Raw genomic sequence first — 20925 nt, 5'->3', positions numbered from 1 at the left:
AATGTCTCTCTCTCTAGTGCTGCCTCTTCCCCAGGAAACAGCAGAGGCCACACAGAGTACAACAGCATTTAATGGTCAGAAACAGTTGTACAGTATTACAATCAGTCACAGAAGCTGTGCTGGAGGACAGGATCCAATCCTTCCCCACACCAGGCAAAGCAATATTGGACAGGAGCTGGCATGTGGCTGGGCCCACGTCCTCATCCCCGTGGCCTGAGGGGAGACCACCATCTAATATCCCTCAGGTTCCACTACTCTTCAGAGGAGGGGTGTAAGCCCCACATGCAAGAAGAACCCCTTGCCCCCAGTGTCAGATGGGATGTGAGAGTTATGATTAAGGGGAAACCCTGTGTAAGGTGTTAACGGAGTTCAAAGGGGTAGGGATTACCCCCGTTCTCCATCTCCCAAAGGTGCTCACTTTCCCAGTTTCTTCATCCGTTCATCAATGTTGGCAAAGTTCCGCTCAACTGTGGACAGGTTATCACGCATCGTTGTCTGCACCTAGAAAAGTGACAGAGCTATTTTACTCTTTGTCAGGTTCGGGTGCTTACCTGAAGAAGTTCTCTTACAGAAGACAAGAAAGAAATGGAGGGGAATTCCCTGGTGGTCCAGTGGTTAGGACTCAGCGCTTTCACTGCCGGGGCCCGGGTTTGATCCCTGGTTGGGGAACTAAGATCCCACAAGCCACGCGGCGTGACCAAATTAAAAAAAAAAGAAAAACGGAAAAAGAAAAAGAGCGGGAAGGTTACTGCACCAGTTTCCAGGCTACCCTGGAATACCGTGGACCTAGCACAGAGTCTGCCAAGCAGGCAGGCTTCTTAAGAATTTCCGTCCTGACTTTAACCAGAACAGCTCTTTTATCTGTTTTATGTAATGAGGAACAAGTAAGATTTTGTTGACCTGAGGGTTTCACAGGTCCAGTTTTAGAAAACTGCTCTGGAGGAAGAACATATACCAAGCACTTAAATTTATCTTGATGCTCCTGTGATACAAGACACCTTTAGTGCTTCTCCCAGCTCTGAGAACAGTGCCCCCAACAGAAACCGAGGACTCGCTATGTGCTGGGCACTGCTAAGAGAATGAAGAAAGAGGTGAGGCTCACTGCCCAGCATCAGGAAGGAAGTGACAGAACCAGGTGGGAGCCCAGCTCCTGATTTCAAAGCCCATGTTCCATCTGATGTGCTGTGCTCAAAAGCATCTGGTTGAGGACCCAGGGAGGGTAAAACTAAGCTGTGACTACAGAGTGAAGGGGTAGGTTTTACAGGAAAAACTGAGGTTTACTGAACTCTTAACAATTCACTCATATTATTTCACCTAATCCATACAACTCTGAGGTAGGTATAATTTTCCAGATGGTAAGATGGAGGTTCATAGATTAAGTAAGTTGTCAAACGTCCCAGAACCATTCAGAAACAGTATGGAGACTCAAACCCAGCCCCTGCCATACCACCATGCCACCAAATGGGCTAAGGCAGAACCCTATGGAGATGAAGCTGGAGAACCTAGCCTGTGTGTGCTGGGGAAGGGGAGTAGCCGACCAATAAAGGGGCACACACCTGGGTCAAGAGGGTGGCGCTGTCCTTGAGGGAACAAGCGATCATCTGCTGTGTGGTATCCAAGTGTGTCATAAGCTGACCAAACTGCATGGCTATGAAAGAAGGTCAGAATGGTATGTGTGGCGTTAGAATCCAAGACCAGAGGGAAGGGGACAAAAGCTGCCCACTTTCTAATTCCTCTTAGCACCCCTGGCAGCTGGCCTCCCACCTTGTTCATGCAGCTGCCTGATGGTGACAAGTCTCTGCACCAGCTCAGGAAGGGTGGAGGCGAGTGGGCTCCAGCGCTGTATGGTTTCATACAGCTGGTGCACCTGGAGGGACAAGACAGTGGCCAACCTTCAGCGAAGTACACACTGACCACTAAGGTTGGAAAGGTCAACTTGGTGGCGCAAGAGGGAGGCACTGCCTCTTCTCAGCTATTAAGAGCTTATGAAGACAGGGACCTGAGGATTCAGTGCTCTCATGCTTTGCTCTTAACCACCAGAAGTGTACATAAGGGAGCAGGAAAGGGTATGAAGATGGAGGAAAGGTAACTTCCTGACCTTGCTTTGTGCGTCTGCATCCTCTACAGAAGCTTTATGCTTGGCGATCTCATTCACTTTTCCCAGGACACTCTGAAAGCACAGATTTTAAGGTTGATAGGGCATCTAGGGCTTCCAGAGTCCCAAGCTACCTGTAATCCAGTTTGCCCCCCCACTTAATACCTGTAGACGAGCCTCCACTTGGTCCAGAACTGCAAGGTCCAGGGCGCTCACCTTTGCTTGCAACAGCTCTACAGTCTCCTGGGGGCGGGGGTTAGGACAAACTTCATGAAGGGGAAGAATCAGACCAGAAAAGGCCACCCCACATTCCACTGGAGGTAATTAATAAAGAGCTACAGATCCAAAACCAATGTTCCAAGCAAACCCAATCCCGACATCTCCTCTGTAATCCGAACACTCCAGTTCCTTTTACACTCACCATAAGGCAGCCTCCCTGCAGACCTGCAGAAAGGGGATTCTGATGGGGAAAAGCAGGAAAGAAGTCAGTGGTTCTTATCTCTCCATGTGATTACCACCTTCCCCCATCCTTTCTGGTTCTAGTGGGCAACCCCTGGCTGATCCTGTAACTGGAGCCCTTTCCTGACTCCTCCCAGGATTCTGTGGAATGCTGTGGACCTCAGGGCGCAGGATATGCGGGTTAGACTAGGTATAGGAGAGCACCTGACCTGAGCATCCTGATCACAGCGTACAGCTGCTTCCAGCTCTGCCAGGCGCTTCTCGAGTTCTGCCACCTAGGGGGAGGAAGGAGGGGAGATTTGCCATCCACCTCCCTGCTGCTGCAGTGGGAGGTAAGATCCTGTTCTTTGCTTGTCTGCTTACCACTCCCCTACCCTCTCCCCACCGCTCTGCCAAGGGACTTCTTTCCCTGGAACACATCCCTAGTCACAATCTTAAAGTCTTCACTGAAAGTAGACGGTGAGGCAAACACGGAGAATGAGACATCAAGAGGAATCAAGCATTCCCAGCACCCTCTCCCCAGATGTGATCCCTTGGAGGGAGGCAGGAAAGTCTCTAGAGCCACATCTCCCCGGCCCCTCCACCAACATTACATACATACATACATACATACATACACACATACATACATACATACATACTTTGGCAGCTTGAGAGAACTTGTCCTGCTCAGGCCGAGAATGTAGTTCATAAGTGACAAGGCTGCTATCTGGGGGTGTCCCACTAGTGGTCTTTCCCCCTGAACCAGTCCCTTTGCTGTTCTTTGTTGCTTCCAGCTGCAGCAGTAGGCGCCTGGGTCAGGAAACCAGAAATAATATCATGACTTGAAGGATGTGGGTCAGCCCAGTCACTGTCATTTCTGCCTCACAGTCGGCATTAAGGAACAGCTAGGCCACTTCTCCCCTTCGTATCCCTGTCAGTACCTGGCTGAGTCCCCCTACACCCCAATCACCAATGATTTCCCAACGAAGTCTGGCACCCACTTAGCCAGAGCTCCATCGGGGTCAGTAAGGTTGATTGCGGCATCTGGTCCCAGCAGCTTCTCCAGATGGGAAGCAACCAGCTGCTGCTTCAGGGCTGCCAGCTGTTTAGCCAGCACCACGGGGGTCAGCTTCTCCTCAGTGGCTGACTCCTTCACTGTCGTCTGGTATGAAAACAAACAGACAGTGAGGGGTGGCAAGAGTGAGTCAAGGAAAAAAAATAGATCAAGACCCTTAAAAATAGCTGTGGCTGAGGACTTCCCTGGTGGTGCAGTGGTTAAGAATCCGCCTGCCAATGCAGGGGATCTAGGTTCGAGCCCTGGTCCAGGAAGATCCCACGTGTCGCGGAGCAACTAAGCCCATGCGCGACAACTACTGAGCCTGTGCTCTAGAGCCCGCGAGCCACAACTACTGAGCCCATGTCCCACAACTACTGAGCCTGTGTGCCACAACTACTGAAGCCCGGGCGCCTAGAGCCCATGCTCCACAACAAGAGAAGCCACCGCAATGAGAAGCCTGCGCACCGCAACGAAGAGTAGCCCCTGCTCACTGTAACTAGGGAAAGCCTGTGTGCAGCAACAAAGACCCAACGCAGCCAAAAATAAATAAATAGAAATAAATTTATAAAAAAAAAATAGCGGTGGCTGAAAGTCACTGGGATGGTCCTTACCCACCTATAGCACTGAATATAAATTCATGTGCATTTCTAAACTCTGAAAACCTCAGCCCCCTTATCCAGGAGCTTAGGGAAGCTTTCTCCTCCTGCTGGGAGGTCTTCCTCCGCTATGTAAGTCACAGCAGAGAGGGGAGAAGAGTTTATAGTTACCTTGATTTTCTCAACTTCAGTCATCAGCTCTTGGACCTCATGCAGCAGTCTCTGGTACTTTTGCTGGGGTGTCTCCTTCACTCCCAGACCCTCTCCAAGCTAGAGAGCAAGCACAGATGGTGATGTTACACCTCCCAGTAGAGGGAACCTCAAGAATTTGTCCAAACCCCAGGCCTAGTTTGTAAGTGTATCATACCCAACTCAGAATCCACATCATCCTAGTACAGGAGAACTGGAGATAGCTGGAGGCCTGGAGACTCTCCAGAGCAAACAGCAGGGGGACAAAGCATCCTCAACTGCATCCTGCTGGGTTCCTCAGGGCCCCCAACCAGAGAGAAACTTGGAATCCCAACTATGTCCCTTGATCTCTCTCTTAAATGCCCGCTGGATAGGACTGCTGCACCATTCCCATCAACACACACACAACAAACCATCTCATATTCTCCAGATTCATATCCCGTTCTTTTGGTTTTTCCAATTCGATCTGAGAAATCTGCCAAGAAAAGAAGATGGAATTGAGGGCCTGATCAAGACCCACGGCAGTCATGGTCTCAGATGACTGTGAGGGCTTCCATAAGACAGCCCAAAGCAAAAGTCAGTTAAGGCCTGAGGTCAGGCTTCCCCATCCAGTTTCCAACCGGGTCTCACCAAGTCCCTTTGTTCCCACTCTCTTGTCTTTGAACTTGTCATAGGCAGCATTGGGATTGACAATGATGTGCTCCACACTTGTACTCGTCAGCTCCTCCTGCAGGAACAGGTAGTTCAGACCAGGGGCAGACTCATTCCCACCCTCGAACTTCCCGGACCCCACAAAATCCCCAAACCATTGGGAGACTGGGCCGTACTTTCCCAAGGGGAAAGAAGGGCGGCTCCACTCCAAGCTACAGACCCAGGTTCAACCTAGGAAATGAAAGCTTCCTGGTAAACTTGGAGTCTCAGTTGTATAAATATTAACACCCTGATTCAACTGGCAACAGAGGCAGCATAACCTCCCCGCCCATTCTGTACATAAGCCTCCCTATCCCCTCCCCTTCCCCAATCCAACTGGGCCCTCCCAGTTATCTGGCACACACCATGCATTCAGGGCAAGAAATCAACTTGACTTCTTTTAACCTCCCCCTCCTAAAAGTAAATTTCCTTGCTGCTGAGGAAGTCTATTTTCAAGCTAACTTCCCATCCTTGCTGGAGGGAAAGAGGAGACAATCAAGCTACTAACTCTGAGAGTGAGTATCAGGACTTTCATAGCTGCTGAAGGGAAGATACCAGCTCTTAGATACAAAGGGAAGGTTGGCAGAAGGCCTGACCAGAAGCCTTGTTTCCAGGCTGCCGTGAAGTCAGGGAATTCAGGGGATACAGAGAAGAGGCAAATGCTTTTTAATTTTTTGGCCGCACCACGCGGCACATGGGATCTTAGTTCCCCAACCAGGGATTGAACCCATGTCCCCTGCATTGGAAGCGTGGAGTCTTAACCACTGGAGTGCCAGGGAAGTTCCTTGCTGTATTATTATTATTATTATTTTTTGTGGTACGCGGGCCTCTCACTGTTGTGGCCTCTCCCGTTGCGGAGCACAGGCTCCGGACGCGCAGGCTCAGCGGCCACGGCTCACGGGCCCAGCCGCTCCGCGGCATGTGGGATCTTCCCGGACCGGGGCATGAACCCGTGTCCCCTGCATCGGCAGGCGGACTCTCAACCACCAGGGAAGCCCACTGTATTACTTTTTAAGGGACATCTTAGAAGCAACAAGCATAAGCTGTATCTGTTTGCCAAGAGTACCCATGGGCAAAGGCCACGTGGTAAGTCCTGAAATGGAGATAGTACAGGATCTTTTCAGGGAAGCTGCAGTACCTGCCTCTTCTCCCTGACCCTTCTGCTGTTTCTCAAGCACTGAAGCTCTTCCATAAAGAGGGGATGTGGTAAAGAAAGTGAAAGAGATTTCACCCTAGAAATTGACGCAGAAAGGTTCCCTCCTTACTCGGTATCTATTAGCTATTCAGATTCTAATAACTACACCAAGACCACGCCCTCCAGACTGCATGTCTCTCCTTCAATTGTCAGCAGTCCGACAGGTCTCATTATGTTACTGAAGGAAGTGGAAGGAGACCAGGAATCCTTTTCTGTTGGGGTGGACATCTCCACCTTCCACAGGAGGAAGGCAAAGAGAGTCTTCCCTCCTTTAGCCAGAGCAATGATTCTCAACCCTGGCTGCACAACAGAATCACCTAGAAAAGGCGGGGGGTGGGGGGCGGGGGCGAGGCCTGGGTTCACCTCTGTAGATTCTGATTTAATTGTTCTGGGGTAGGGCCAGGGTAGTAGGCCAGTTTAAAAGCTACCCAGGTCATTCTAATATGTATCCACGATTGAGAGTCTCTGTCTGCGTGTGTGTAGTAGGGGTTGATTGGTGGGGAAGCAGTTATGATGGAGAGACATGGAGAAAGAGCAGCAGACACAAGCTCCGTCCTTCATCTCTGCTCTGCTATTACAGAAGGAACCAGTGTGAGTGGCAGCTTTATAAATAAGGGAGGAGGGGGGTAAGGAGAAAATATCAACTTCGACCTTTACCTCTTCTTCAGGGAAGTGCTAGGCAGAGGGGCAAGAGCTAAAGATTAAGGGAAAATAAAAGGGTTCGATGTCCCATATGCAAGTGCCTAGGGGAAGAAACAACTGGGTCCCAAATTAGTCTCTCCTTAATTTTCTCTGAAATGTTACGGCCAGAGCACACACTGGCCAAATAATTGTGTGGTCTCTGGCCTCTAAAGTGTTTGTCTGAGGCCTCATGTTCAGGAAAGAACATCACCTTCTCAAGTTCCCCTCAAGAATATGCCTCTCCTCCTGGGAGTGTCCCGATCAAGGCCAACGAGGTAGAAAAAAAAACCTCTTTGGGAGGCATAGTCTACAGACCAAGGAAAGAAATTAATCACAGCTACCATTTTGTTAAGCCCTTATTATAAGCCAGGCACTATGCAGATGAGAACCTACTTTCTTATTTACTTTCCTAAATAGGGAAGGTGTGGAATAAGAAAGGGTCAACAAACAGAGCGTGAGTCTCAGAGGTTCTGGGATGGTAGCAGGGATGGTCAGTGCTTTCATCTCACTATTCCTGCTGCAGGAGCACGTCCTGAGTCAGAAGGGCTGCCCGACGCTGGCATCCTCTTGGAGCCTCTCCGAGGGTGTGGCCCCGGAGACTCAGGTCGACAGCATACTTTAGCCCTCCGGTGGCACCTACTCCGCCAGTGACTCGGAGATCTGGGGGCATGGGCTGGAGGTAGTGTCATTACAGTGATTCGTGAGATGGGAAAAGGTCAGCTGGGGCTGGGGCTGAATAGAGGGACAAAAGATTTAGTAGAGATAAAAGGACAGAGAAACAACTGCCCATCATAGCACACCCCGTTAAAAAGCACATGAAAGGTCAGGCTTCTTACCAGCTCCTTGTGGTTTCCCCAGAGGTGAGAAAATCAAAAGAGTTAAAAGGAAAGGGAGTGGGGACATGGGGGTGAGGGAGGGAAAAAAAAGACAAAATTGTTATTAGCAAATTGTCACATGCACTACATGATAGTCTTCAAACATACTGCACCACAGGGCCCAGGGGAGCCTAGCAAAATTTTGGGGCCAAGAAATTTCAGCTGGGGTCACCACATACCCCAAGAGAAAGAAGAGCTTGGGACCCTTTCCTCTCTGGTGGTGAGGATGTCATGAAGCTTTGCCATTAACAGCAGCAATTCAGGATCATCTGAGAACTAGTAGTTAGATGTTGCAAGCTGGTGGCATGGAAGAGGAAAGTGGGGGGAGAGAAGGCTGAGATGGAGGGGAAGCTGTAGAAACGGCAGAATGTGAAGCAGAGGCTGTGAAGATATTCTGAGAACCTGTAGCTGATTGAAGGTCCATGATTCTCAAGGGGGAGTTCATGGCTCAAGTCTTCTTATCTCTCGGTTTCTCTAGTTTTGAAGAATTAGGCATTTGGATGGCAGAATCAGTCATAATGAGGGTGCTCATGTGGGTGGTTTGATATGACTTTATGTTAAGCAGAACAAAATATGTCAGGTACAGATGGTGAGTTTAAGGAAATACGAAGTACCTAATTGAAGCCCCATCCTCATTCTCTGTTGCCAGAGGAGAGGCCGGGCAAATCCTGATCCCTCGTGTAGTCTGGTGTGTTTATACCCATCCTGAGTGGTTGGGAACCCACCCTACAGCTCTGAGGGGTCCAGAGCAATTCTGCCATGATGTGGTAGCACAGAGAGTCCAAAGGACACCAAGATTCACAGCTACCAGACATGCGCAGAACATATTTCTTCAACCCTCCGTTCACAAGGTTCACAGGGGTTGGAGGGTACACAAGGGGGAAAGGTGAGAGTATCTCAAAGAGGCTGCATTTTAGTCCAGGCCACGTAGACAAGGCTCCACTTCCAGGCAAGACTGGTAAAGAACTGCCAGGAGAGGAAATCAAGCTGTATGCACAGCCTTTCCAGGATCTCTACTGATGGGTAGACAGAAGTGTGGGAAGTCGAGGATGGTTATATGTATATGAAAACACATGATGGGACAAAAACAACTGCATCCTGCTCCAGAGATTTCAGCTAGATACATCTGAACTTCAACCTCGCCATTCCCCTGTCTCATGCCAGAGTCCAGCCCAGCCGAGACTCCTCTTTCAGCTCAGGGTAGAGGTGGATCCAGGTCCTGTGGTCTAGGCTGGGATGTCTCTGCAGAGTGGGTGTAAGCACTCACAGGTGCACACATGCAAACACACAAGGGGAGGCACACACACTATACCTTTCTCTTACTTGCCTCACCAAGCTAAAACCAGCTTGAGAAAAACTCAAGGAAAAAGAGAGGACAATGGGCCATAAGTTCAACTTCAAATCATGAGGAACAAGCAGAATGGGGGAGGAAAGAAAATCAAAAAAAGGAAAAGTGGTATATTTGTTTGTAAATAGTATATATCACCTCCAGGTCTGAGCTGTGCGTGGGTTGGGAAATGAGATTTTAGGGATAATTTCTGTAACCTGGAGTAGTAATAGTCACCATGGGAACCTATTACACCAGCCAACTTGATTAGAAAATTCTAAGTGCCCTGATCCCAGGTACCAGTTTACCTGGTACAGGACTCCCAGTCCCTCTCACTAATAACCTCCCAGACGCCCCAGGGTTGTTTGGCTAAGTGGCTATGCCTCAGAGGGCAAGACCTGAGGTTCCAGATCAGACACGGGAAGAGGTCACTGCTGCTCTCTGAGCCTGTTAGGCTCTGTGCCAACACCGCAGCCAGGGGCACTTCGGAACCATGATGACAAGGGAGATGGATAGTGCTGTAGAATAAAACTGTCCAGGATGGACCAACACAGTGCTGACCATCCAACCATTTCTAAAGGAGGGGTACAGAAACAGAAAGACGCACGAAAGCACAAAGAACCCAAGCTAGTACCCTAAAAATGTATATAACACCCCTTTCCTATCCCATTTACCTTTCTCTAAAGGCTTAGCATAGGGGAATATTGAAATGAGGTTTTTACCAGGTATAATCCACATACAGCCAAGAAGTGAAGACTGTTGCTGTCCCCCTTGTTCTCCACCCTTGTCCAGAATGGCTAAAAGTCACTCCCTTTCTCTTAACTCCATTTCACTCTGTGGAGGAGAAAGGCAACCCCCTTCCAACTCCAGCTCTTAAATGCCTCATGTCCAGAAGCATTCTTAGTCTCCATGTTTCAATCCCATCCTCCATTGGACAGTTGTATTCTGCACACCTCACAAGGGGAAGAGACAATGATCCATGAATCATAGTTGTGCTTCTAAACCTTGATTAAGGATCTTTAACCATGAGGCCAGCAGGCCCCTTAGTGACCCAGCTAGAGATGCATTAGAATTTAAAACAATTAGCTGCAACATTAGCACAGTGACAGAGCATTGCATGCAAGATGGCAAATGAAAAAAACATGCAGAGAAGAAGCATCGAATGGTCTTACTTGTGCAAACTAGTGTCCAGGCAAGGTGGTGAGGAGGGAGGATGGGGGAAGCATTAGGAAAAACTCAGATAAGTTCAAGTGCGCCAATAGTCAATGAACACAATCAAGCATACTCTGTGACATCCCAAACTGTAAGGAAAAGAACCTACTATTTCACATCTCAGGCTGGTGGAGTTTTCAGCATTATCTACCCTTTGGAGAACTGAAGCCTCTGCCACAGACCCACCAAACTAAGGCTAAGTCACTTTTTCCCTTTCAAATGCATCAGGGATAGTTACAGCATAAAGGGAGGAACTAAATCCTGTTTCTAGTGAGTTTTCTAAATTTACTCCCCTTGCTCCGGCAGTTCAAAAGCCATGAGCAGAATGCCTCACAGACCCAAAGGTAGGCTGTGGGCCCAGGGGGGAGGAAATTCCAATTGGGAATTAGCTTTCCTGACACGACATTTTAAGAAAAGTTTCCCAAAAGCCCATCACCCCAATCAACCCAGGACTGTCTGAAATGCAGAGGGGATCCTCCTAGAATGAGGAGGAAAGAGCCAGACTGGGCGGTTTTCTGGCCCATTCACTTTAGAATATTTTAGTTCCTGCTAAAATTGTTTTGAAGGGATAGCAGGAAAATCAGGATCATGTTTACCAAAAATAAAACCTTCTACTACTTTCCTCCCCCATCCTCCCCACTATGGGAATCGCAAACTTTAATGTTTAAGTTAAACTAGCAATTACAATCTTTAGGGGCTATTATAGGATATTATTTCCTTCAGCAGCCCAATTTCTTCCACAGTGGAGCAATGAGAAAGGAAGTGAAAAGACAGTGAGGGTCAATACCCCTTGACTATTTCTTTAAATAAAAATCTGGAGACTGTCCTGAAAGGTTCCATACGAAGCCGGTCATATTGGTTGTCTCCAGGGAATGGAACTAAGCAGTGGCAGGCAGCGGTGGGAAGAGACACTTTTTGTTCTACGTGCATATATTACCTACTTCAAAAACTAATAAAATTAAAGTTGAAAATAATCTGGAAACTAAGGCAGAACATGCTCTTGCCAGGAGTGAAGAAGGTGACTGAAATCTCATGGTTCAGCCACAACAGTGGTGATGTGCACTGTCACCTGTACTAGGTCTTGGGAAGGTAAGTGAGAAGGGGACAGGCTGCTAGTGAGAATCCAGGCCTCACAGAAATGAGGTTTCTGGATTGTCTAAGTACAACCCACTGCTCCTCAAGTTGCACATATACGTCAGTATTAAGAGCAGTGGCAGAACCATTACTCAGCTGACTTCCTGAAAGCTGCCCTCCTAAGGCCCACAGGGACATGCAGGGGCCAGAGACATTAGCTGACATCAGGAAACATCTCAGGCCTCTCTCACTCCCGCCAGGGCTCTTGAAGTAGCTGAAGGTCTCCCCACCCCATTTACTCCTCCCTGGCGATGGAGAGTCATTTAGCTGAGCCTTAGGTGATGGAGGCAACTTAGCTCCTCTTGTATTTACCATCCAGTTCCTATATACTTCTATACTGGCATCCTGGGCTACATGCTGCAGGAAATGAACACTTACGGTGGGCTCTCCCCATCAGCCACCCCACTAGATGCTACTAAAATAGGCTGCTCAGGCTCAGCAGGGAGGAACAGCCAATCAGGGCTGCACATTCAGTTCTTCCATGCCTGGGATGAGGGTCATGTTCTTTTTATTAAGAGATAGCCCATAACTTCAAAAGGAGAATTACAATGTATTTTTTCATTTGGAAAGGGGACTGCTATGATATTACCTGTCTGTATCACAGCCAGCGACAAAGGGACAAAGTTCCACTCATTATCTCACCATGAAGGCTTGATATTTTATAGGCAGAGGCCTAGGCCAGAGTTGAACAATCTCTGAACTATGGTAGTAGAATGGAGTCCTCGGTATACATACTCCTGCCCTTTGAGGTCAGAGACTGCTCCCTAAGAAGATACCTCTTAGAATGACAGGTCCACACCTAGGTCCTGAGCAATGACAACATCTGCATTATCTCCAGATACTCAAGTTTGGGGGACAGACTGACATGCCAGCAAGTACAGAAGCAACAAGGAACACACCACTCTGAGAGGGAACAGGGAAGGTGTTCCCCACAAAGTAGGAACCACTTCCACGTGGGGGAAATCAAACAAGGAATAAGTGAGTACGCCAAGCCATACATTATAAGCCAGCCACCAGCATTCTCCAGAACTAACCAGCCCCACAGACATAACCACAGGACTTACAGACACACATACTGAGCCTGTTCCCACTGACTCTTGGTCACAACTTTATTGAGATCTCACACCATCAGTGTGACCCTAGCCCAGCTCTCCTTGGAAATTACAGAACCTAAAACACATCCTATAAGACATGTTAATAGATCTTTGCTCTCCTTGGCACTTACATATAGAATTTTTACAATGTTGAGTTCATTCACTCAGTTTTTTCTTTCATGTTTCTTACATGTATCCTAACTCCCCCATTAGTCTGGGTGATTTTTGAGGGCAGGGACATTTCCTCCTCTGCATTGCATAAAAATCAACAGAGAATGTACACATTCAATAAATAATGCTAAGTGGTTTCCCTTATGGTTAAAATGTGTCCATAACTAATTCCTTCCTCTTGAGTTCTTCTTGAATCTGAAAGCGCTACCAGGGCCTCTCCTCTGCTGATATGAAAGATTTATGCGCTTCCTCAAATTTGTTTTGCCCTAACCAGGTTCCTTATCTTTCTAAAATCTCGAATTCATTTTCCTGCTCCTTGGCCAATGGATACTGTATATTCACATAAAAGAGTATTCCTCTATACTTCAAAGTCTGGCTCTTGTTAGGATACTAACAAACATGTACTGAGCAATATATTTTATGAAATAGAAGGCCTAGGTCTTAACCTCAAGCAGTTTGTAAGTGCTCAGGATTCGTGATTCGTTACCATGGACTAGCACCCAGAGCCCTAACTAAGTCACTAGCCCCCAACCTGTTTTAAGATATTTCAATTTTATTTAAAAGGCCCAAGTACCAGGCCTCTTAGCTGTAATTCCACTGACCTGACTTTCCTTCCTGGCATTGCTCATTTGCAAGCCCTACGACCTACATACCACCCAGGCTGGGTTGGCATACCCGCTTATTGCTGTGGCTCACTAGAAAAGGGAAAGGGCCTGCCTGGGGGAGAGAGGTCAGAGTCCAGAGGAGTCCTGAGGCAGCGCACAGTCTTACCGCATCAAACTCCGCTTGATCATCCTCAGGCAGGTCGCTGGTTTCATAAACATCTGGCTCGTTCCTGGCCTGCAGGTAGAAGCAGTGACCACCCAACCTTACTACCCAGCATCCACCAACACCCTTGACCCCACTCCATTTGAACAAGTTAACAGAGAAAGCAGGCTGTGACGCCAGGATTCCGCCCCTTCTTTCGCCTGCCCCGTGAACTGCCTGTCAGTTCCCATGTCTCAGAGGGGTGGGGATAACAGTGGGGACACCTGATGGTTAATGGTGAACGTTAAGTGATGACAAAGATGTTACCCTGAATCTGAAGCGGGGCGGGTCCTCGGCACTCATGTCAGGAGAAGGGGAGCTATCATTAGGCCCTGTACACACTAGCCTGGCACAAGGGCTGAGAGTGACTCAGGACCTTAGTACCCAAGGTCCTATCCCAACCCCCACCCCGAGAATGCAGGCAGGGCAGCACAAAGGGAGGGTACATGCCGGCCTGTGCGGGGGGGTTTGGGAAGGAGGTTCCCCAGAGAACATAGTTCTCCATCTGGCACAAGAGGGGTTCTGTCACGGTAACCTCTTCACTCTTGCCAGGGTGAAGGCCATCACCAAATAGGTCCGGTGTGTGTGTCTCGGGAGGGGGTGGGGGGCTCATGGGAAGATTTGGGGAGACACGAGTGGTGTTGACACGGATGGCAGAAGCACTCGAGCACAGTGGTAAGTGCCTGGAGATGATTTCTGAGCCGAGAAACCGGCGACTGCGGAAAGGGGCCTTGTAGGCCGTCCCACGGCCCGACCCAGTCGGGTCGAAGGAGTCCGGAGGGTGCAGCGGCCGGTCGGGGAGCTAGCGGCGGGAGCCCTCGGGGCCGAGGAGGGGTTTCAGGCGGGAAGGGTCACGGGTTGCTGTCTGTTGGGGGTCCTTAGGAGGTCGGGGGCGCGGTCTTGGGGAGCCAGGGCCGGCCGTGTACTCACAATGCCGGGAAGGTCGGCGTATTTAGGGTCCGCCATGGCGGCGGCGAGGCGGGGTTGGGGGACCGGGGCCTCGGTGGAGCCGGGGCCGGTGTTCGGGTAGGGGAGAGGCTGTGTCCGGGTCCAGGATAAGGCGGCCGCAAAGGGAGCGGCGGAGGAGGCGGAGGAGTAGGAAGTCTCGCGACAGGACTAGTACAGGGGAAGGGTGAAGCAAAAGTCGCGAGAACAACCCACTACCACACCCGTGGAGTGACAGGGATTGGCGAGAACGAGACCTGGGAATGACGTAATGGCGGGGAAGCGCCGCCTGGGATTGTGGGATATGTAGTCTTGGACGATCCGGCTTGGGCGGGTGACGGACAATAACGCGCCTTGGGAGTTAACTTCGTACGACTTATTTTCTTTCGTTTTTACGTCGGGTCTGTGAAAGAGCTTTTATAATTCCTGTTTTTCAGATGAATAAATTTGGACTCCCAGAAATTAAATAACTAGGTAAAAATAACACAACTAGTCATGCTATGGCACAGCCAGGGCTTCGAAACAACAATAACAACAAGTAAAATTTAGTAAAGATTTAGTCATGTTAGGAATGAGAAAGTTAAGTAACCTTCTCAGGTTAGGGCTGTCAGGTAAATGAAAGAGCACCTAGTTAAATGTGAATTTCGGATAAACAACTAATAGTCTTTTCAGTATAAGTACGTCCCATACGGTATGGGACATACTAACACACACAAATTATTAGTGTTTCATCTGAAATTCAAATTTAACTGGGCTTCCTGTTCTTGTTTTTCAAATCTGGCAATTCTACCTCAAATAGAATAGGCACTTGGTAGCACCATGTCTGTCTGAATACCTTCTGTGCTCTTAATCCCTTCACTAATGGTTTTCAGACTTTAGAATTTCACAGTTCAATACAATTAAAACAACAAAAAACCTTTTTGAAGATAGGCATAGTATTGCTACCTTTTCATTTTGCCGAGTAAGTACATTAAAAAGATAAAATAAAACCTACTCTCTACTATTACCATCATTACTTAGTAGAAAAGTATGGAAGGACATACAGTACTCTCAGAATAAAAGACAGTCCTTTGAAACAACAAATCCAGCTTTATTAAAAAACTTACCACATTCCACACTGTGTGGTGGTTTTTTGGGGGAGGGATGCATACACATGAACTTTTTTCTCTGACCAGTGACCCTCTATGGACTAGCATTTTGAAACTCCTTCACTAAGGATGCCATCCTGGAACCCTTGGGCGCCTGAGGTTGGGCTATTTCCCGAGCTTGCAGGATGCTGCAACAATTAGAAATAGTGCCAGACCAAGTGACTGAAGAGATGCCTATATTTCTGAATTTATAGGAACTCATTGTCATTCTATGTGTCCTCTCCTGGCTCCTCCCCAAGCCTCTTTCTCCATAGTCCTACTGCCTTCCCATCCAGCTTCTTATGCTGAACCCTTTTCCTTCAGTTTCCTTAAGATTCAAGGTGAGTTAGGGGTAAATGTCCAACTTGGAGACCCCTTCAGCTGCCTCCCGAGTGGTTAGATCTCGTCTGGCCAGGCCATCTTTCTCTCCTCCTTGCCTCATAGTTATCTAAGTGACCCTAGACACTTACCAGGCAATTGCTAGGCAGAACCTCCATCCCCTCCTCCCTTCGTCTCCCATCACCCTGCTCCTCCCCTTGGCCTAGAGCCTCAACTCCTGCAGTCTAACTCTGTTGGCCAGCAGAGGCCCTGTGACGTGGAGAAAAATCAATCTGGCCAGTTTCTAGGTGGTTCTGTCCAGGGGCTGCAGCAGGAGTCTGACCTGAGGGGAGGAAGGACACAGAATCTCTAGCCTTGGCTCTTTTTTTTTTTTTTTCCCAGGGAAGGGAGAGAAACAGAAGGGCCTGAGAAAGGGGCTGGGGTGTTGGGACTCTGTCCAACAGTGCTGAGACAGGAAACACACTCACATAGGTGCCTAAACCTGCCTGAAGCCCAAATGCAGATGTCTGCTCTAGAGGTCCTTTCTCAAAGCCCCTCTGGCCTTACCCACCGCCATCATCACCCCTCCATCACTGCTTTCTGACTCCCTTTCTCTTGCAAAATTACTCTTGCCCACCTCCATCCCAGCCCCAACCTATGAGGCAAAAATGAGAATTTTACCTGCTTTTGAATTCTGATAGGCCAGAATAGGAGTTTTTCTTCCTTCCAACTGGGGACCTATTGTGTATGTTGGGGAGAGAGTAGAGTGCACCTTTGGATGTAGAAAGGGAAGGGAAGAGCCAGACGTCCCTTGACCCTCCTCTCTGAAAAAATGGGACCTGGACACCCACCTCCATAGGGGTGCAGGCAGCTGCCCTTGAAGGCTGAGTGGGCTGGGAATCTTTGCGAGGGTTGTGGGGAGAGGGGAGGAGAGGTGTGCTCCCAATTTGGAGAGAGGACTGTGATGGGGGTGAAGGATGCCTTGGAGTAAAGGAGGTGTAAGCCCTATTGACTCTCTTCCCCGGACAGTAGACAGGCCCACCTCGGATCCCTTAGCCCTTCCAGGGGGGTGGAGTCCGAGCGAGGGACAGACGGGTCTGGGATCCAGGGGGTGGGACGCAGTGAGTGACTGGGGTGGGGATGGGGTGAGGGCCAGATAATCTCCGAGGGTTAGGGGTGGGGAGAGGAGGCAAGAAAAGAGCAGAGGTGCCGCGGTTCGGCGGTGGGCGCCGCGGAGTGGCAGCCCCCAGCGAAGGAAGCCCCGCCCCGCTCCTCCATCGCCGCCCCTCCCAGGCCCGCAGCGCCGCGCTGCAGCGCAAGGGGCGGAGAGGCAGAGCGCCGAGAGAGGACCAGACTGACTGCCAGGTCGCCCGCATCCTGGTGCCGCAGGAGCGAGGAAGCGCGCCTCGGCCTTGTTCCCCAGCCTTCGTCCAGGCGCCCGCCGCGCCTTTCTGAGCCCCAGAGACCGAGCACCTGTCCTCCGCCTGGGCCTCAGCTGAGCCCCTCTCCCCCGGAGCACATACGACCCCTGCAGCAGCAGAAGTACCCCAGCCCCACGCCGGCGACCACCATGGCCGAGACCAACAACGAATGTAGCATCAAGGTGCTCTGCCGATTTCGGCCCCTAAACCAGGCCGAGATTCTGCGGGGCGACAAGTTCATCCCCATTTTCCAAGGGGACGACAGCGTCGTTATTGGGGTGAGTGCCGCCCCTGGAGGGAATTTCGGAGAGGGGGCGGGAGGCTGAATCTTTTCCCCTACCGAGCCTCAGCCCCTGCCTGTCTCTGCGCCCTCTCTCCATCGCTCATCCTCCATCCTTTTCGCCGCAGCCCCTCCTCTCCCTGCATCAGGATGGCTGGGTGTGGCCTGGCCAGGCCGGCGGCCGAGTCTCTGCAGAGCGAGAGGGGGCTACTTTCCCGCGATCAGGGAACCGGATTCCCGTTTGCTGCTCTCTGCAGCGTCCCCACCCCTAGAGCCAGTCCCATGTTTTTCTGATGTTTTCCTTCTTCCCTAGGGAAAGCGCATCTTCCTTTTGTTATTGGCTTAGATCTCTACCCCCACCTCCCAGGAAGGGGGACACTAATGGATGGGCTAGATGAGAGGTGGGGAGTCCAGGGTCTCTGCGGAGGTATAAATGAGAGTGGACTCTAGGATCAAGGCCTCCATCATCCCCTGAAGTAGTTACAGCCTGGACTTGGGGGGAGGGCACAGGTCTGATGAAGGGTTTTCAGAGAAAGAAATATGTTGGTGCCACACCCAGTTTGGTGGGGGAGCCTCTGGGTCCTAAGGAAATGTCTGCCTTTCCCTCCCAGGTACAGTAGGAAGAGGATTTCAGACCCCCCAAATCACCCTAACAAATAAAAATAACCAAACCCTGAGATCCTAACAAGTAGTTGCGTATTCATCCTTTCTCTTGATGATCCAATAAAAAGTAGCAAGCCATCTCCTCTACCTCATCATGACAGCCCTACCCATGGAAGAGACCTTGTTAAGAAGGAGAACTAGTATTTACTGTGTACTTGTTACTTTACATATATTATTTAATCTTGAAAACAACACTCTGAAGAAGGTATTAATATTTCCACTTTACAGATGAGGAAATTGAGGCCCAAAGAAGTTGAATGACTTTCTCAAGGTCACACTGTTAATTCACGGATCTGAACCTAAATCTGTGACTCCAAAGCTCACGTGTTTCCTTCTGTATCACGTTGCCTCCACGGTTTTCTGTTCTGGACTTTTATCTGTGATGGCTCCAAAGGAATTCCTAGGGAATTCCTCACCTACCCCTCCTTTCCTAGATTGGTTGGGACTGTCAGGCTATGGGGTGAAAAGATCTGGGGTTGAGTCCAATAGGGAGTAGGGCTTAAGGGGTGCTGGGCCAGGAAACTGTAGCCAGTTTGAGAAGGGAGAGGCCCATATAAGGACCATCCTCAAGGTCAGGGGCACTTCTTATGTGTCTTTGATCCACAGTGCTTGGCACAGGGCATGCTTGTTAAAAGAATGAAGGAAAAAAAAGGGAGGGAGCCTGGGCCTTCTGAATCAGTGAGATTGGGACTTTGAGTAAACATGCCTTAGGAAGAGACTTGCTTACATGTCCTGTCCCTAAGGGCCCTAGTCCGTCACCAGGCTCTCTCACCCACACTATGGACTCAAATGGGTGCTTTCGCCCTGTGTGTGTGCTTATGTATGTGTGTGTTTGCCACATAGAGAGGGCCCCTGCTTCTCTTTGTCTCAGGGATGTTAGACCTTGCAGTCTGGTCAGTCTGGACAGACTAAAATAATGCCTGGATCAACCCTCGGGGCCTCTTCTCTGAATAGTCTGGACAGTGGGCGTTAGCTGTGAGAGTTAGAGCTTGAGGGCCCCCTGAGACATAAAGGCTGAGAAATAGGAGAAAGGTAGTTATGGAGGAACAAATCCACAAAAGGCGTCCACTTTTAAGGCTAGCTTCCTTGCTCTGGGTTTTTTAGGTAAATCTGAACCAACTCCTTTAGGCTCTCTGGGCCGTCCAGCCTGGCATGGTGGGCGCAGGGCATGGGGTGATGTTGGGAGGAGTTGTGTTGATCTGTCCGATTTGCCCAACTAAACAGGAGAGACGTGGTGGAGGTTGGGAGGGAGGAGAGATGAAGAGAGGCCCAGGGCCCCCTGCCAATTCAGATTCTATCTTACTCCACAGCTGTTCCTTCCTTATCTGTTTTGCCTGATGTTTGCAGGGCTGTACCTTTGTCTCGCTCTGCATCTTCCCTTGCCCTAGCCCTTCCTGTCAAACTCTCCTGCCAAGATAAGTGCTTATGGGGGGGGCATTTTGTCTCAGGCAGCATCCTTGGAGCTTGCCTTCCCAGCCTTTCTATTCATTTCTCATTCTGCAGGATGAGGGCTATAGGAGAAGTGATTTTGAGGAGTGCCTTGAGGGTCCCAACAAGGGAAAGAAATCTCCCATTCCCTTTCTTCTCTCTTCCTCTAGCTCCCTTTGGGGACCAGTGTGTGGGAAACTGAGGAATTCATGGAGCAAGCTGCTTCAGGATGTCTGGGAAGGTGAGGGAAGGATGAAGGTGGGAGAGGCTAATCTCTCCAAGCCCAACCCCTGCTCCTTTCTCTGATGGCTCTCCTCTCTGCACTGCGGCTAGCTCAGGGCTACAGAGTCCCTAATGTTCGTGGGCTTTTTCTGCTTGGCAAAATGTAGGAGAATAAGCTGGGAAGACAGCTCTGTGAGCCTTATCCACACCGCCCCCCCACGACTTCTCTCAGGAATCTGGGGGATGGAGCTGTGCCCAAGTTAATGGCCTGAGTCATAGTAGAAGGGTGTCTGGGTCACTGTCTGTGTGTGCTGTGCACCTTGTTTTGCTCTTTGGATCACTCAGAATCCACTGTGACTTATTTATTTATTTATTTATTTATTTATTTAGGGCTGTGTTGGGTCTTCGTTTCTGTGTGAGGGCTTTCTCTAGTTGTGGCAAGTGGGGGCCACCCTTCATCACGGTGCGCGGGCCTCTCACTATCGTGGCCCCTCCCGCTGCGGAGCACAGGCTCCAGACGCACAGGCCCAGTAGCCGTGGCTCACGGGCCCAGTTGCTCCGCGGCACGTGGGATCCTCCCAGACCAGGGCCCGAACCCGTGTCCCCTGCATTAGCAGGTAGACTCTCAACCACTGCGCCACCAGGGAAGCCCCACTGTGACTTTTTAAGTGGACCCATTTAAGTGTCTCTCTGCCTTGGTCTTGGTGGGCAGAGTGCCTGCTGTCTGAGCTGTTGCATCTATACCAGACACGGGAGGGATGACAGTAGGGAAACAGATAGCCTCTCCGCTCCCCTCCCCCAACTTCCTCTGTCTCTCCCCTTCCTTCCCTCCCTCCCTCCCTCCCTCATTCAAGTATCTACCACATTCTACCTCCCTTAGGTCTCCTGATGGTTAAGTGGGTTCTTAAGGAGGCAGAAAAGCAGGGTCACCAAGTACCTCATTTGGAAAAGCCAGGT

The 20925-nt window shown here is 49.8% G+C and overlaps 2 protein-coding genes across 3 annotated transcripts in view; one reads left to right on the top strand and one right to left on the bottom strand.

Moving 5' to 3' along the window:
* Positions 1 to 52: 52 nt before the first annotated feature.
* DCTN2 (dynactin subunit 2) lies at positions 53 to 14676 on the bottom strand. The gene is made up of 14 exons (XM_060113706.1): positions 14495 to 14676; positions 13529 to 13597; positions 5009 to 5105; positions 4792 to 4853; positions 4361 to 4459; positions 3538 to 3698; positions 3196 to 3346; positions 2764 to 2829; positions 2517 to 2555; positions 2261 to 2338; positions 2099 to 2170; positions 1765 to 1867; positions 1557 to 1648; positions 53 to 501 (listed from the first exon to the last, which is right to left on the bottom strand). Exons 1-14 carry the CDS (start codon positions 14528 to 14530, stop codon positions 415 to 417), a joined length of 1212 nt encoding a protein of 403 aa, XP_059969689.1. The 5' UTR covers positions 14531 to 14676; the 3' UTR covers positions 53 to 414.
* KIF5A (kinesin family member 5A) overlaps positions 14195 to 20925 on the top strand; it is a 32063-nt gene continuing 25332 nt past the window's right edge. Inside the window, exon 1 of one of the 2 annotated variants that reach the window (XM_060113703.1) lies at positions 14195 to 14239. Coding sequence is in view for 1 of the 2 variants with exons in the window: in XM_060113704.1 (XP_059969687.1) it covers positions 17525 to 17653 (129 nt within the window). In the remaining variant the exon portion in view is untranslated. Of the gene's footprint in view, positions 14240 to 17305; positions 17654 to 20925 lie in introns of those variants that run through there. The other variant, XM_060113704.1, reaches the window with a different exon arrangement.

Source organism: Mesoplodon densirostris, chromosome 11 (assembly GCF_025265405.1).
Source record: "Mesoplodon densirostris isolate mMesDen1 chromosome 11, mMesDen1 primary haplotype, whole genome shotgun sequence".
Taxonomy (NCBI): Eukaryota; Metazoa; Chordata; class Mammalia; order Artiodactyla; family Ziphiidae; genus Mesoplodon; species Mesoplodon densirostris.
Note: the sequence above shows the minus strand (reverse complement) of the source record. Positions and strands in the feature narration are given on the sequence as shown.

Bases quoted from the DNA above. Each gene is read 5' to 3' on its own strand.
- DCTN2 (XM_060113706.1), bottom strand. From the start codon at position 14,530: ATGGCGGACCCTAAATACGCCGACCTTCCCGGCATT. The intron at 2,339-2,516 runs GTGAGTGTAAAA...CCCCGCCCCCAG, and splicing joins TGCAGGGAGGCTGCCTTATG to GAGACTGTAGAGCTGTTGCA. The intron at 502-1,556 runs GTGTGTGCCCCT...TCACTTTTCTAG, and splicing joins GCGCCACCCTCTTGACCCAG to GTGCAGACAACGATGCGTGA.